The sequence below is a fragment of the Psittacula echo genome (assembly GCF_963264785.1).
Source record: "Psittacula echo genome assembly, chromosome: 3".
In the NCBI taxonomy this organism is placed as follows: domain Eukaryota; kingdom Metazoa; phylum Chordata; class Aves; order Psittaciformes; family Psittacidae; genus Psittacula; species Psittacula echo.
In genome coordinates, this window is record NC_137736.1 from 22,969,094 (window position 1) to 22,981,348 (window position 12,255).

A 12,255-nucleotide genomic window follows, 5' to 3' on the forward strand; every position below is an offset into this window, starting at 1 on the left:
CCTAATTTGAAAAAGTTTCTTCTGTTTATATTACTTTTCATGGATTTTCATGGAGGATGAGGCTGGCCAGATAGGGCTTCACTGAGGAAAGCTACTAGGCTATGACTGAAAGGAGAAGTTAGCTGCCTTGTGTTGTGCCTAGTGTGGTAGCTACGTTAAAATGAAGCCCATACTATAAGTTTATATTATACATATATAAGCCTGTGTGTGTATATATATATATACATTTAGAAGGATGTGCACAACCCCTAGGCACTTTTTTTTTTTTTTTTTTTTTTTTAATCATGGTCAATGAAACTCCTGGGGTCTCTGCACTGTGGTTAAGCATTATGTGTACAGAACAAAGGTGGAACTGGGGAGGGATGAAGGGTTTGGGATAATCCTGCGTGTCCAGCTGTAAGAGAGTCACAGGATAAGGACGTTTCCTTGTTCTTTTAGCTGAGTAACATGCCAGAGTGGGCTTTTCTGCAGCATGTTTAGTGGGCTTCTTCAGAATAGTTTGGCTGAACTTTTGAGATGTGAACTCACTTTGCCCAAGGCTTATTGCATTGTCTGGCTAGCTCCATGCACGCAGCTTTGCAAAGCTTCTTGGCTATGCCCAGCTTGTTCCAGAAACAAATAAAACACTGCTTTCAAGACCCATGCTAAGCGTGACGTTAACTAACCCTTACTCCTAACAAGATTCCAACAGCTGGAGGTGGGGAAGCCTTTGGTCTTGTGAGGCGACGGAAATGCCATACCCTGCATGCAGTTTATGGCTCTGCTGCCGTAGCCTACAAGGATCACAAAGAGGGTGTTTTGGCTGCATAATCAGAATTGCTAAAGCCTTGTAGTAACTTTCTGTAAGGATGCTCGTTTTGTTGAGAGCAATGTGTGAGTAAGATTTTTTGTCAAGGTGATCTCCAAAGTCAGGGCTGTATGAATATAATGTAGTGAACATTATAGTGTAAGAGGTATACTCACTATGCAACTTTTGAGCTGATCATTAGGTTTCTCTTTACTGAGCTCACTTTGATTTGCATCACAGCTATCATGGCTAAAAATGAATTTGACACATAGGATGTGCAGCTATTACACGTGCTGAGGACAGATAATGGTACAAGTAAAAGTGAGGAAAAATACCATGAAGCTTTGAGAATCAAACACTATTAAGACACAGGAACAGATTAGAAGTGGAGCTAGAGTAAGTCTCTTACCTGCTAAAGAAATACAAAATACAAGGAAGAAACTTTAGTAGGTAATTAAGTTGATAAATGGTAAAACTCTTGGGGTTAGGGAACTGTTTCAGATTGAGAATATATAGTTTTTTGAGCTTGCATTTTGAAATATCTTGAAATGTTCTTGAGCTTGGGGAAAAAAAAGTTTGTTTCCCTGAAACAAAAGGGCTATGGTGTAGGTACTGTAGTCCTGTTACAATATCTTTCCAGTCTTTCAGTCTTCCCATCTGTTTTAAATGTCCATTTGACTTAGTTAAAAGAATTTTTAAGTAATTCTACCTGAATGAAAAACCACTTGAAATACACATGACATTTGTTTTGAACTAATTTTTAATGTCCCCATCAAGTAACTTTTACTCTCACAGCAGAGATATACAGGTCGTCACTTTTGAGGATTGTATCAGTGAGAAGGGAAATTAATTTGATATTTCTTTAAATTTTGGGGGTTGCTTAAGAGAGAACTTTATTGTGAAAGACTCTCGTAGCTAGCAACTATTGAAGAGTCAGGTTCCATCCCTGTGCATTGTTTGAAGATTTGTTTAGAGCAGAAAGTCTTAGAGGATTACATGCCTGTCCTTTCAGTGCTGTGTACAAGGTTGTCTGTCAAAACCTAAATGTCAGAAATTGGTTACTCCTTAGGAAGTTACCAATTTTAGGTTCTTCCTGAGATTCATTGATGCAAAAGTGGTATTTATATCAAATGGTGCCTCAAATTCTGAATGCTTCTATTTCTTTCCCCCCAAATAAGTAGAAATAACAAGTTAGTATGTTCCCCAAAGCAGTTATCTACAGTAAATTCATATAATGCTTCATAGTTCTTGTATATTTTCTAAGATGGCTTTTCTTACTTTGTCAGGAGCATAGCTTGAAATAAAAATTTACAGTTAGGAAACTGAGTGACTATGTCGTGTGTGTATTCTCCCTCATGCTCCTTTGTTTTTTCTAAGGTGTTCAAACTTTGTCCTTTAGGAACTCAGTTTATGGACCTGCCTAAACCTGCCATTTCTTGATGTTTAGTGAGTCTAGAACTGAAGGGGGCAACCCTTCATGTTGCTCAGACAGCTTAGATGCTTGTCATGCAGCTTCTGAAATCCTGTGCTTGGTGAATGTAGTATTTCAATAGCAGCTCAGCCTTTTGTATGATAGTCAGACTAGATGGCTGGGGGTAATGACTACTCTGTCAATAGTGCACACACTAGGCAACTTTGCTTATGAGTTAAATGATCTGAATGTATCCACTCCGTCTTTCTATTTACAATATGAGGCTACCACAAATTACCTTCAAGGTGTTTTGTCACCAGTCTAAGGATGTGTGCCAATATAGAAATACTGTGTTGAATGAAGCTTGAACTTGGGAGTGTAATACATACAAGATCTTACTGTCATGTGAAATATGTACATTCAGCATAAGTCATGTGGGAACAGTTTCCTGCAAAGAGTGTGGTCACTGAACCATGCAATTAACTTGCTGGGTGACGTTTGAAAAATTGTGGGGAGATGCCTGTCCATGGCTCATAAAGTAATTACTTGCTATGTAAACTGATTAATACAATTGCATAAGTTGCAAGCATGAAAACTAAAAAGGCTTATTCTGTTTTTGAAAGTTGCCCAGCTAGCTTTGATTTCCTATCAGTAGAATAAGTATTGGTGACTTTATGCTTTGCATTCCAATAAAAGCATTCGTAGATGAAAGTACTGCACTAATAGTGCTCCCTAAAATTTCTTGTTGCCCACCTGATTTCAATCTGGTTCTTAAACAACTGATGACTTACAGACATAGCTCTTGTATCGAGAGCTCTCATAGGAAATTCACTCACTCACTAATACCGTTTTGCAAAAAGTAATGGAACTACTGTAATATACCTGAAAGTAATACAGCATCTTACTTTTCAAGATATATTATTGCACGTAAATGTAAAACCAAGCTCAGCAACAAGTTAGTGAATGATGTAATAATGATGTCTGTATTAGTAACTGAAGGTGTTTTACTATGCCTGGTTTGTTTTTTTTTTTTGTCTTTACATTTTTCCCTCCCTTCTGTTCCCAAAGAGTTCTAGAAGCCAGTATTGCAGAAAATAAAGCAAGTTTAAAGAGGACACATCCAGAAGTATGGAGTGACTCTCCAAATCCTTATGATCGAAAGCGGCAAGACAACTGTCCAGTAGGATTAAAGAATGTTGGCAACACATGCTGGTTTAGTGCTGTCATTCAGGTAAGCACCCTCTTCAGTTAGCAAACTGTACTCTTCATTGTATTTGTTGTGAGGTGAATTACCTTATTTGAAGTGGATAACTGGGGATTTTAGGCCACTGCATGAGATGGTTTTGAGCATTACTTATTTATTGTATCTCTTAACATGTTCATCCATTAGTCTGATTGAAGTGGAGAAAGTACTATAGCATAACTAAGTGAAACTTCAAAATGTTTCTTATTAAAAAGCTGTTGAAGACCAGGAGTTGAGTCTCTGAAGATCCTGGGTGTCTGCAGCTCATGCTGACATCAGTAACAATTATGGATGCCTAAAAACTGGAAAATTGGATTACAGATGAGGAACAGACCTTTTATATTTAAAGGAGTGCATGCAAGTGACTGAAAGGGGGTGGCTGAGAATGGAGGTAGGTAGAGGAAATGAGACACCCTCAATTGTGGAGTGCTTACTAGAATAGCTTGTAATAGGTGAGTGGGGTAAAAGAGGGATTAATTGATAGAAAAGGAAACTTCAGAAGGAGTAAAGTGAAGATCTGATATGAATAAGGTCCGATATGGATGCAGTTGTGTCTATTTTGGATGGGTTTAATATCAGTAATTTATTTACACGTAAACTTTGAATCTATCTTTTAAGTGATTTTTTTTTTTTAAAGAAGTGATTGCTAAATATGATTCTGTAAATAATCTGTAGACACATTGAAAAGCATCTGAAACTACAGAAAACTATGGTTGAGAGTGTAATACAAGAGAGATAAATTTCTCTTTAGTCTACAAGAGGCAAATTCAGCATATTGTAACTTTTCAAAGTCTGACATTTTAAGAGGAAGCAAACAAGATATTTAATACCAATTTTTAACACGTTGCTGTCAAGCTGAAGCACTTCATACAAACTAATAGAGTTACTTTCATGCTGATGGTTGTTGTACTTCAGACTGAGTCCTTTCAGATTGATGTTCTGCCTAGCAATTTCAGCAAATGGATATTCACAGATGAGTACAGACACTAGACGTGATACTGCTCTGTTAAAGCATTGCCAAGCCTCCAACTGCTTTCATCTTGTGAGATTTTCTTAATCTTTCGCAGTTTAAATTGCTAATCCCTAGCGAACCTCTCTTTTATGTACTTGTCTCCCTTGAACCTTAACAAACGTCTTGCACCAATAGGGTCCTTTGAATAGGAATTCCATAGTTGTGCTCCCTGTTGCATAAAGAGCTGCCTCGTTTTTGTTTGCTCTTTTGACCTGGCTCCCACTAGCTTTGTTTGGTGGCCTTCATGTCTCCTGGTGTCAAGGCAGTTAAAAATTCATTGCTGTTACAGTTTTGTGGGCTGCTGTGATAATTTCTCTCAACAGGTCTGTGGTCTCTTTTTTCCAAGGTGGTTGCTGAGTAGCTGCCTATATGGAATCTGTTCTAACTTCTGATCCGCTTTGTTGCTGTTCTTGAGCAACAGATCTTTTCTAGCTCTGGTAGCATTTTAGTTAGGGGACCAGGAAAGTTTGCAGGGTTTGAGTGAGCTATGATGGTATGGTGGACAGATACAAGCTCTTCAGGACAGACAAGTAGGGATGACAAGGAAGGGTGTTGCCTTCTTTAAGAAGCTCAAATATATGTGGCACTTGTGTGGGACAAGATGACAGTTTAACATGAAAGTTTGTGGGTCACAAACAGAGAAGCTGGTAAAGGTTGCCACCATGATTAGGCTGTTACAGACCACCCACCTCAGGATGATGGTGTGGACAAAGCTTTCTCTAAAGGCAAGAAAGTCTCTGGATCACAGTCTGTGGTTCCTATGGGAAACGTTAATAAACATCCTCACACCTGCTGGAAGTCCAACACAGCAGGACACAGCAAAACAGATTTTTGGAGAATATCAGAGACAGCTTCTTGATAGAAATGCTAATGGGCCAACTGGGGGTGATGCACATCTGGGTCTGCCATTCCCTAAAAAGGAAGAACTGGTTGGAGATGTAGTAATTTGGGTACTCTTAACTTCAGTGACCATGAAATGGTGGAGTTCAACATCCTGATGCAAGTGAGGAAGGAGTAGTAAGGTGTAGACTTCAGGAGAGAAGGCTTTGCATTCTTCAGGGAGTTGGTATTTGGGATCCCATAGGAGGCAGTTCTGAAGGGTGGAGGAGCTCAGGAAAACTGCTAGCATCCTCTCATTACAGAAAAGGTCCATTATGCTCCTCAGGGAACTCATGGCCAAGCTCCAATACAAGCAGGCACTGTGCAGGATCTGGAAGCAGAGATGGGCTACTGAGGAGGAGTTTGGAGACGTTGCCCAGGCATGGAGCAGTGGTGTTAGGAAAGTGAAAGCTAACCCAGAGTTGATACCTCAAGGGGTGTCTAGGGTAGAAGAAGTTTTGATGCTACACTAGTCAAAAAAGTCTGAACAAGGGGAACACAGTTCTGTTACTGAATAGAGCAGGTGACAGCACGGTTTAAGAAGCTAAGGTACTCAGTGCCTTGCTTTGCCTCAATCTTCACTGATGAGGTCTCCCAAGACCACTGCGCTTAGTTGGTGGAGAGGAACTCTGAATATGGTTAAGGATTGAGTCAGAGATTACTTGAGGAAACTTCACCTATATTAGTCCACAGGACCCACTGAGCTGCATCCAGTGGATGGGGAGAATGGGGGAAAGTCTTAGCAAGGCCACTTTCTATCATGTTTGAAAGGTTTCTGATTAACTGCAGATTGGCCAAAGTCAACCTGGGAAGTTATGGGCTGATCTGTGTTACCTAACCACTGAGAAGATGGAGCCAGGCTTTTCACAGCAGTGGATATTAGGAGGATAAAAGGCAATGAGAGTAAGTTCAGAGAGATTCAGAGAAGCATTTTTTTCCGCATGAGAACAGGGAGGCAGTGGAGGTTGCTTGGAGCGGCTGTGCAGGCTCTGTCAAACCTTGAAGGCTTTTAAGACATGCCAGGAAAAAGCTCTGAGCAGCCTGACCTGAGCAGGAGGTTTGACAAGAGATTTCCATCAGTCCCTTCTGAGCTGAATTACCCTGTAATTCTATAGTAATATTTTCAGTTTTATTCTGTTCTCCTTTCTTAATTATTTTATCCTGCTTTTAAGTACTTCATGCGTAGAATGATACTTTCATGGAACTATCTATTGTAAATTCAAAGTTTTGAATAGTAATCATTTGGTGCCCCTCATTTTCTGTAGATTTTAGGTTTGCTTTCCACTGTGTCTGTCACTGCACACTTATCTCTGTTGAATTCATCTCTCTTACTCAGTCACTCAGTCCCATATGATCCTTCTGTCAGTTGGTATTTGCCAGCTCTTGTTTTTACTACATTGTGTATCTGTGTACTGAGCAAACTTGGTCATCTTGCCACTTGCTCTCTCTTTTAGATCTCTTCTGAATTTTGTTTTCCAGCACAGACTTAGTGAATTTGCAATAACTTCCCTTTAGGCTGGAACAAATGCGTTGCTCATGCCTTTTTTGTTTTTGATTGTCTATTTGTCTGTGCCTTCCATCTTTACCTCATCACTGCTTAGTTAAAAGCTTTCCTTCAATGTTTTCTTCACAAATTACTCTGAAATCCTAATAAATACATAAATTGGTTTGCTGTTACCCATGGTTTTTTTGACTTCTTGGTGTTGGGTGAGGTTTTTGTTGTTTTGTTTTCATTTCAGGGTTTTTATTTGGTTGGGGTTTTTTGTTTGTTTGTTTTCTTATGGGCAGGATTTACTTACCTGCAGGTAATCCTGAAGTAATGGTGTAGATAATGAAATGAAAGGACTTCTTAAATTTGTTCTACCACCTCCCATCACACTTCACACACTTTATGTTCTTAGGCCTTTTTCCTTTCAGCATCTAGTAATCGATCAGGTGATTGAATTATCTGTTTTCTGAGGTCTTTGTTTTCCTTGTTAATCTGTCTTCCTTACCTTATTCTTTATGCATATCTCTTTTTCCAGTGGCAGAAACACTGTCTTGGTGCTAATATAGAGAAACTTTTAATTTCCGTAAAGCTCTTCGTGGATTTAATGTGACGTAGTGTTTTACCTTCTCTGTCATAGAATTACTTTTTACGTACCGTGGTAGTCCCAGGATCTCAAGGTGACTGATTTTATGGGTATGTGCACTTCTCTGAAACATTTGCAGTTTCCTGCGTATAAATTAAATATTTTCAAGGAAACATGAATTTTAATTCATTAATAACAGAGATGAAAACAGAGGCTAGAGAATGTTAAAACCTACGCTAGACCTATGATCTCATGTTATTTATACCCAATGTGCAACTTTATACCTTGAAAACAGATTATAAAGAGGGCTGGCTAGTTCTTATGGTCACCACCCATATTATGTGAAAATCTATGGCACTTGGAATTATAAAGGTTTGATCCTAAAAGATAGTTAAACTTCTGTACTTAGGTCTATAGAGTGTAATTCAAGTAAACTATTGAAAGATTTATAACTTGGTTGAAAATTTGGGTTATTAATTTTGTCTGCCAGGCAGGAAGACTTGTGTTTCAAACAAGCATCTCAGGAAATTTAATGCATGTTAACTTAGAGCATTAGCTAATACCATATTTATTTATCTATCCACAGGGCAGATTGACTCCTTAGGTTGCATTGACTATGTAAAAGTATTTTCAAGGTTTCTTTAGGAGACTTTTGAAACCTGACACATCACATAGGTCAACAATATCTAAATGTTAACTACTGTCAGTCACAATGATATATTGTGTAATGTAATCTAAAACTAAATTGCAAAGTAAGAAAAATATTCTTCCTTCTATTTAAGGGGTGCTTATTAAGGAAAAATAAAGCTTTTGGCATTTTGACGGTTTTGTTATGCAATGTTTGTTGGTTTTGACAGCTACCAATTTGCTGACTTAGTCAAATGCAGTCATCAAGGGTCTGTTGTATTGACACTGAGAGCATGAAATTACTTAAGATATGTTTGCAGTGAGTGACAGCAAATGCTAACAGATTCAAACATTGCTAGAAATACCACCTTTTAATCTGTATTTATTTGTGCATTAAGAGAGATGTACATGCAGAAGTCATCCTCTTTTGTAGAGGAGAGTCTTTCTTCAGATAGCTCCAAAACAAAGTTTTGCTTTCAACAGTTACATTCACCATCATTAAAATGAACAGGTAATATTTTTTCACAGTATAGCTTCTGAAAATCTGTCCTACTGTTGAAAACTTTTGACTTGATAATAACTTGCATTTAAAATTAAGTCCTCAAGAAAATATGTCAACATAGAACTGCATTAAAAAATGAAGTTATGCCACAAACTTATTTCATGTTGTGCATTTAGGCAAGAAGTTGGAAACTGTAACCATGTAAGGAAATGTTGGCTGTTATTTTATGCCTTAACAGATTTTTTTTTTTTTTTAATCTTGCTTTGAGCATGTCATAGAGGAGTGGTTGAATGGCATTTTTTGCCAAGACACAAGCGTAAAGTGAATTCTTCTGGACACATATCTGTCTTCTGAATTGCAGTCATGCTCTGAGTTTGTTGCTATAAACAAGTAAATGTTCTCTGAGTGCAGGCTGGTAATACCATGGTGAGCTGTTTGTTTAAAATGTTGTCTGCTAGAGGTCCTAAGTTAGTTTGACTTTTTAAGTCAAACAATATGAAAGCTGTTTTCTATCTTTTTTCATATTGCACCTCAGCTTTTTGTAAAACCAAAATATGACAGCTTAAAACTGCATTTTATGCTTTGGTTTTGAGCTGTTTGGAATGCTGATTGATTGGTTGTTTATAAGTAAAAATGTCCTTTTTGAGATACTTTTCAAAGCTCTTAAGATTTGAGATTGAAATCTCTGTGTGACTTTGAAAATACATGTTATCCTGACTTCTCGCACGGTACAAGTGGGGTTCTTCTGCTGACGCTCAGCCATGACATGGTCTTATCTGTCTGTAGGAGCTTTGTTTTGGAGAGAGAGAGAGAGAAAAAACTCCTGTTCCTATACTTTTACAATGAAGTTTGAACAGGAACCTGCTCAAGTCCCAGCTTTGAAGCTGTTTTCATCTCTCCCCTTCCCTTTTTTCTACATTGATTAAAATATGTTTAAACTAATTTGTACATACATATAGCAGTCAGTTTCTTTTTGGTTTAAGCATTATAGGAAGAATTATTATTGTATATATGCTTGCTGACTTTTATAGCTATGTAGCGCATGCATAGGCTCAAATATAGGCCTGATGACCACGTTTAATGCGTGTCATATGTCTGTATTGTGAAAACAGGATTTAGCACTTAACACGAATAACACATGCGCAAGTGGAGTAAAAGGCAGCCCCAGTGTGAGTTACAGGGGTGTGCTGGGTAGAAATGAGCATAGTGCGGGCCAGTGCAGTGGCAATGAACAGCCACCCCATGGACTTATTAATTGTGAGAAAAGCAGGTGCAAGAATATGAAACAAGGCAAAATTGTGAAATAGATCAATTAATAGAAAAAGTGGGGAAGGTCTTAAAGAGGAGGGAGAATTGATTCTCTCGAATTAGTGTTATAGAATCCAAAAGACTTGAAAGTTGGAGAGAAGTAGACCTGCCTGCCAGTGAAATTGCTTATGTTTTTGCAGTATGGAGCTTTCAACACTAATAGTCTAAGGAGTGCAGGAGTGTTAAGTCACTAATAAGCCTAAGTGCAGTGTTTAGGAGTACTTTTATTTTGAACCCTTAGCACTTCAGATATTGTTAACAAGTAAAGTTCTTAATTTTACTGGAAGGAACATATGGTAATGCGTGCTGGTGGGAGCATACACAGCATAGAGTTCTGCATTTTCTTTGATTTAGATTACTGGTATGAATAAAAAGTTAACCCTAATATGGCTGATCTACCTCACTAAGCCTAGTTCTAGGCACAGTAAACCACCAAAATTGTTTATAAAATGAAGTGAAAACATAAGTCTATTTTTTCATGTTGACAGAGGCAAACTATTACTAATAATATACTTAATGATATAGTCGGAGCTCTATATTTGCTTTTTATATTTAGAGCAATAATAACATACTCATTCTTTAAAATTGCTTTCTGCTTGCTACACAAAATGAAGGTAGATACGGCCTCGCTTTGTGGCTTTAAAATCTGAATAAATGTGAAACTGGAAATGCATACAAATGACAAACTGAGGCAAATAGCTGTATGTTAATGCATATAGAATCTTTTAACTTGCACAAGATCATGTTTTAGCTAAGTATCAGTACCTGAAGCAGTCCATATAAGAGCTCTGAAGGAGCATACTTTCCCGCTGCTGAAGAGCTGCTTTTCAAGCTGTACTAAGATATTTTTAGTTCTTGGTTACTAGCCACATTAAGTCCTTCCTAAATTATGTTTGCCGAAGTTTAAGTTAGTCTTTGCATTTTTCTACTGGTAAATCTCAAGCCTGGGCACTAACTTTGATGAATTCCTAGCCAGTATTTCCTGCTGACATGTAGGTGTCACTGTGTACTAGTCATGGCATCCTTACCTGTTGTTAATTTGCTTCACTTTGGTAAAAAGGAGCCTTCTATTCTTGCACAGCTTTTCTTGGAGCTGTTCTAAGAGAAACCTGAATGATGACCACATTTCACAATATGCTGGTGGTGTTCCAGCTGTGCACAGTAGGTATGTGCTATGTCCTGTTTTGTTTGCTAAACTTCATTAGTAACCATGATGGGTTTGTTTTCATTTTTTTTTTAATTACTTGCTTTTCTTACTTACCGTAGGAGAGGTTTGTTTTCTGCGGCTGTTACAGCACTGGTTAAATGTGTTCATTCTACTTAAGAATCCTATAGATGATTTTCTGCCAAATGAGAATGCTTTTGGCATCTTGCAAACTGGTTTAGAATTAGTAGTCTGAAAACTCTGCAAGTATTGTTGATGACAGTAACTTTACTATTTTAGGACTCTGCTGGTGGCTCTTAATGATCAGTTACATGCCAGGCTTTTATGGATTTAATATGCTGACTGATTTATATTCTTGCAATGTTAATGCAGTTCTTGAATGTTAAGAATTAATCCCTTACTTGGGCAACCTATATTCTGCCAAAGTCCTTATGTTTGATAATCCTAGACATTAAGGGGGTGAAAGGGATAAACAGGGTGTTTTAGGTGAAACCAAGCAAGCTAATATTCTGAAATTGTGTTTGGACACATATATTTGGATATATAGCGTGGGTAGACATTACTCAGAAAAGTGACTGGGTTTAGTATCTTACTGAAGACTACTTACTGTAGTTTCGAAGCTACAACTCTGCCTAGTTCTCTCTGATACGACAGAAAACCCGTCTACATTGTCACCACCTATAGCAGGGGAAAGCCACAGTATATCTGTTGTCATTCAGCACGGTTAATTTGAATGTCCCAAACTGACATGGGATTTTTGTTGTCACTGTTTATTCTTATTTGCTTTTACCATCTTGTTCAGCCCCCAAACTGACAAAATAAGGGACAAGTATTCTAAAAATCTATTGATTTTCATGGCAATTTCAATTGATATAACTTATCTGAGCCTTAGCTTGGTCGAATTTCTGGATGATAGCTTTTAAAATAGGTTTAAATACACTGAAAAAATGCACCCACCTTTTAGAGAATTTTTCTTGCATGCATGAGTTTTGCATACTTTACACTGGTAAATTTTAAACCTATTTGACCAAGACCAGTAGATAGGAAGTATCTACCTTTCAGATTCAACCTGTTTTCCTGCACTGCTCCTGAAACCTTTTGTAGCTGAAGCCAAGTGGTAAGTTCTGCCCCATGCAATGTGTTTGGAAGCCCAGCGCTTTGGCCTGGGGCCAGCGGGTAGTACTTGGGTCAGGGATAGTCTCTGCTGCATTTCTCTGCTCCGTGGTGTCACCTACCCTGGGTGTAGGAA

At 38.1% G+C, this 12,255-nt stretch overlaps 1 protein-coding gene across 3 annotated transcripts in view; it reads left to right on the top strand.

The window, feature by feature from the left end:
- The window catches only part of USP25 (ubiquitin specific peptidase 25), a gene marked incomplete at its 5' end in the record, with an annotated part of 93,713 nt that overhangs the window by 38,661 nt on the left and 42,797 nt on the right, over positions 1 to 12,255 (top strand). For all 3 annotated transcript variants that reach the window (XM_080613035.1, XM_080613036.1, XM_080613037.1), the window contains one exon: positions 3,267 to 3,429. In XM_080613035.1, coding sequence (XP_080469161.1) covers positions 3,267 to 3,429 — 163 coding nt within the window. The remainder of the gene's footprint in view (positions 1 to 3,266; positions 3,430 to 12,255) is intronic.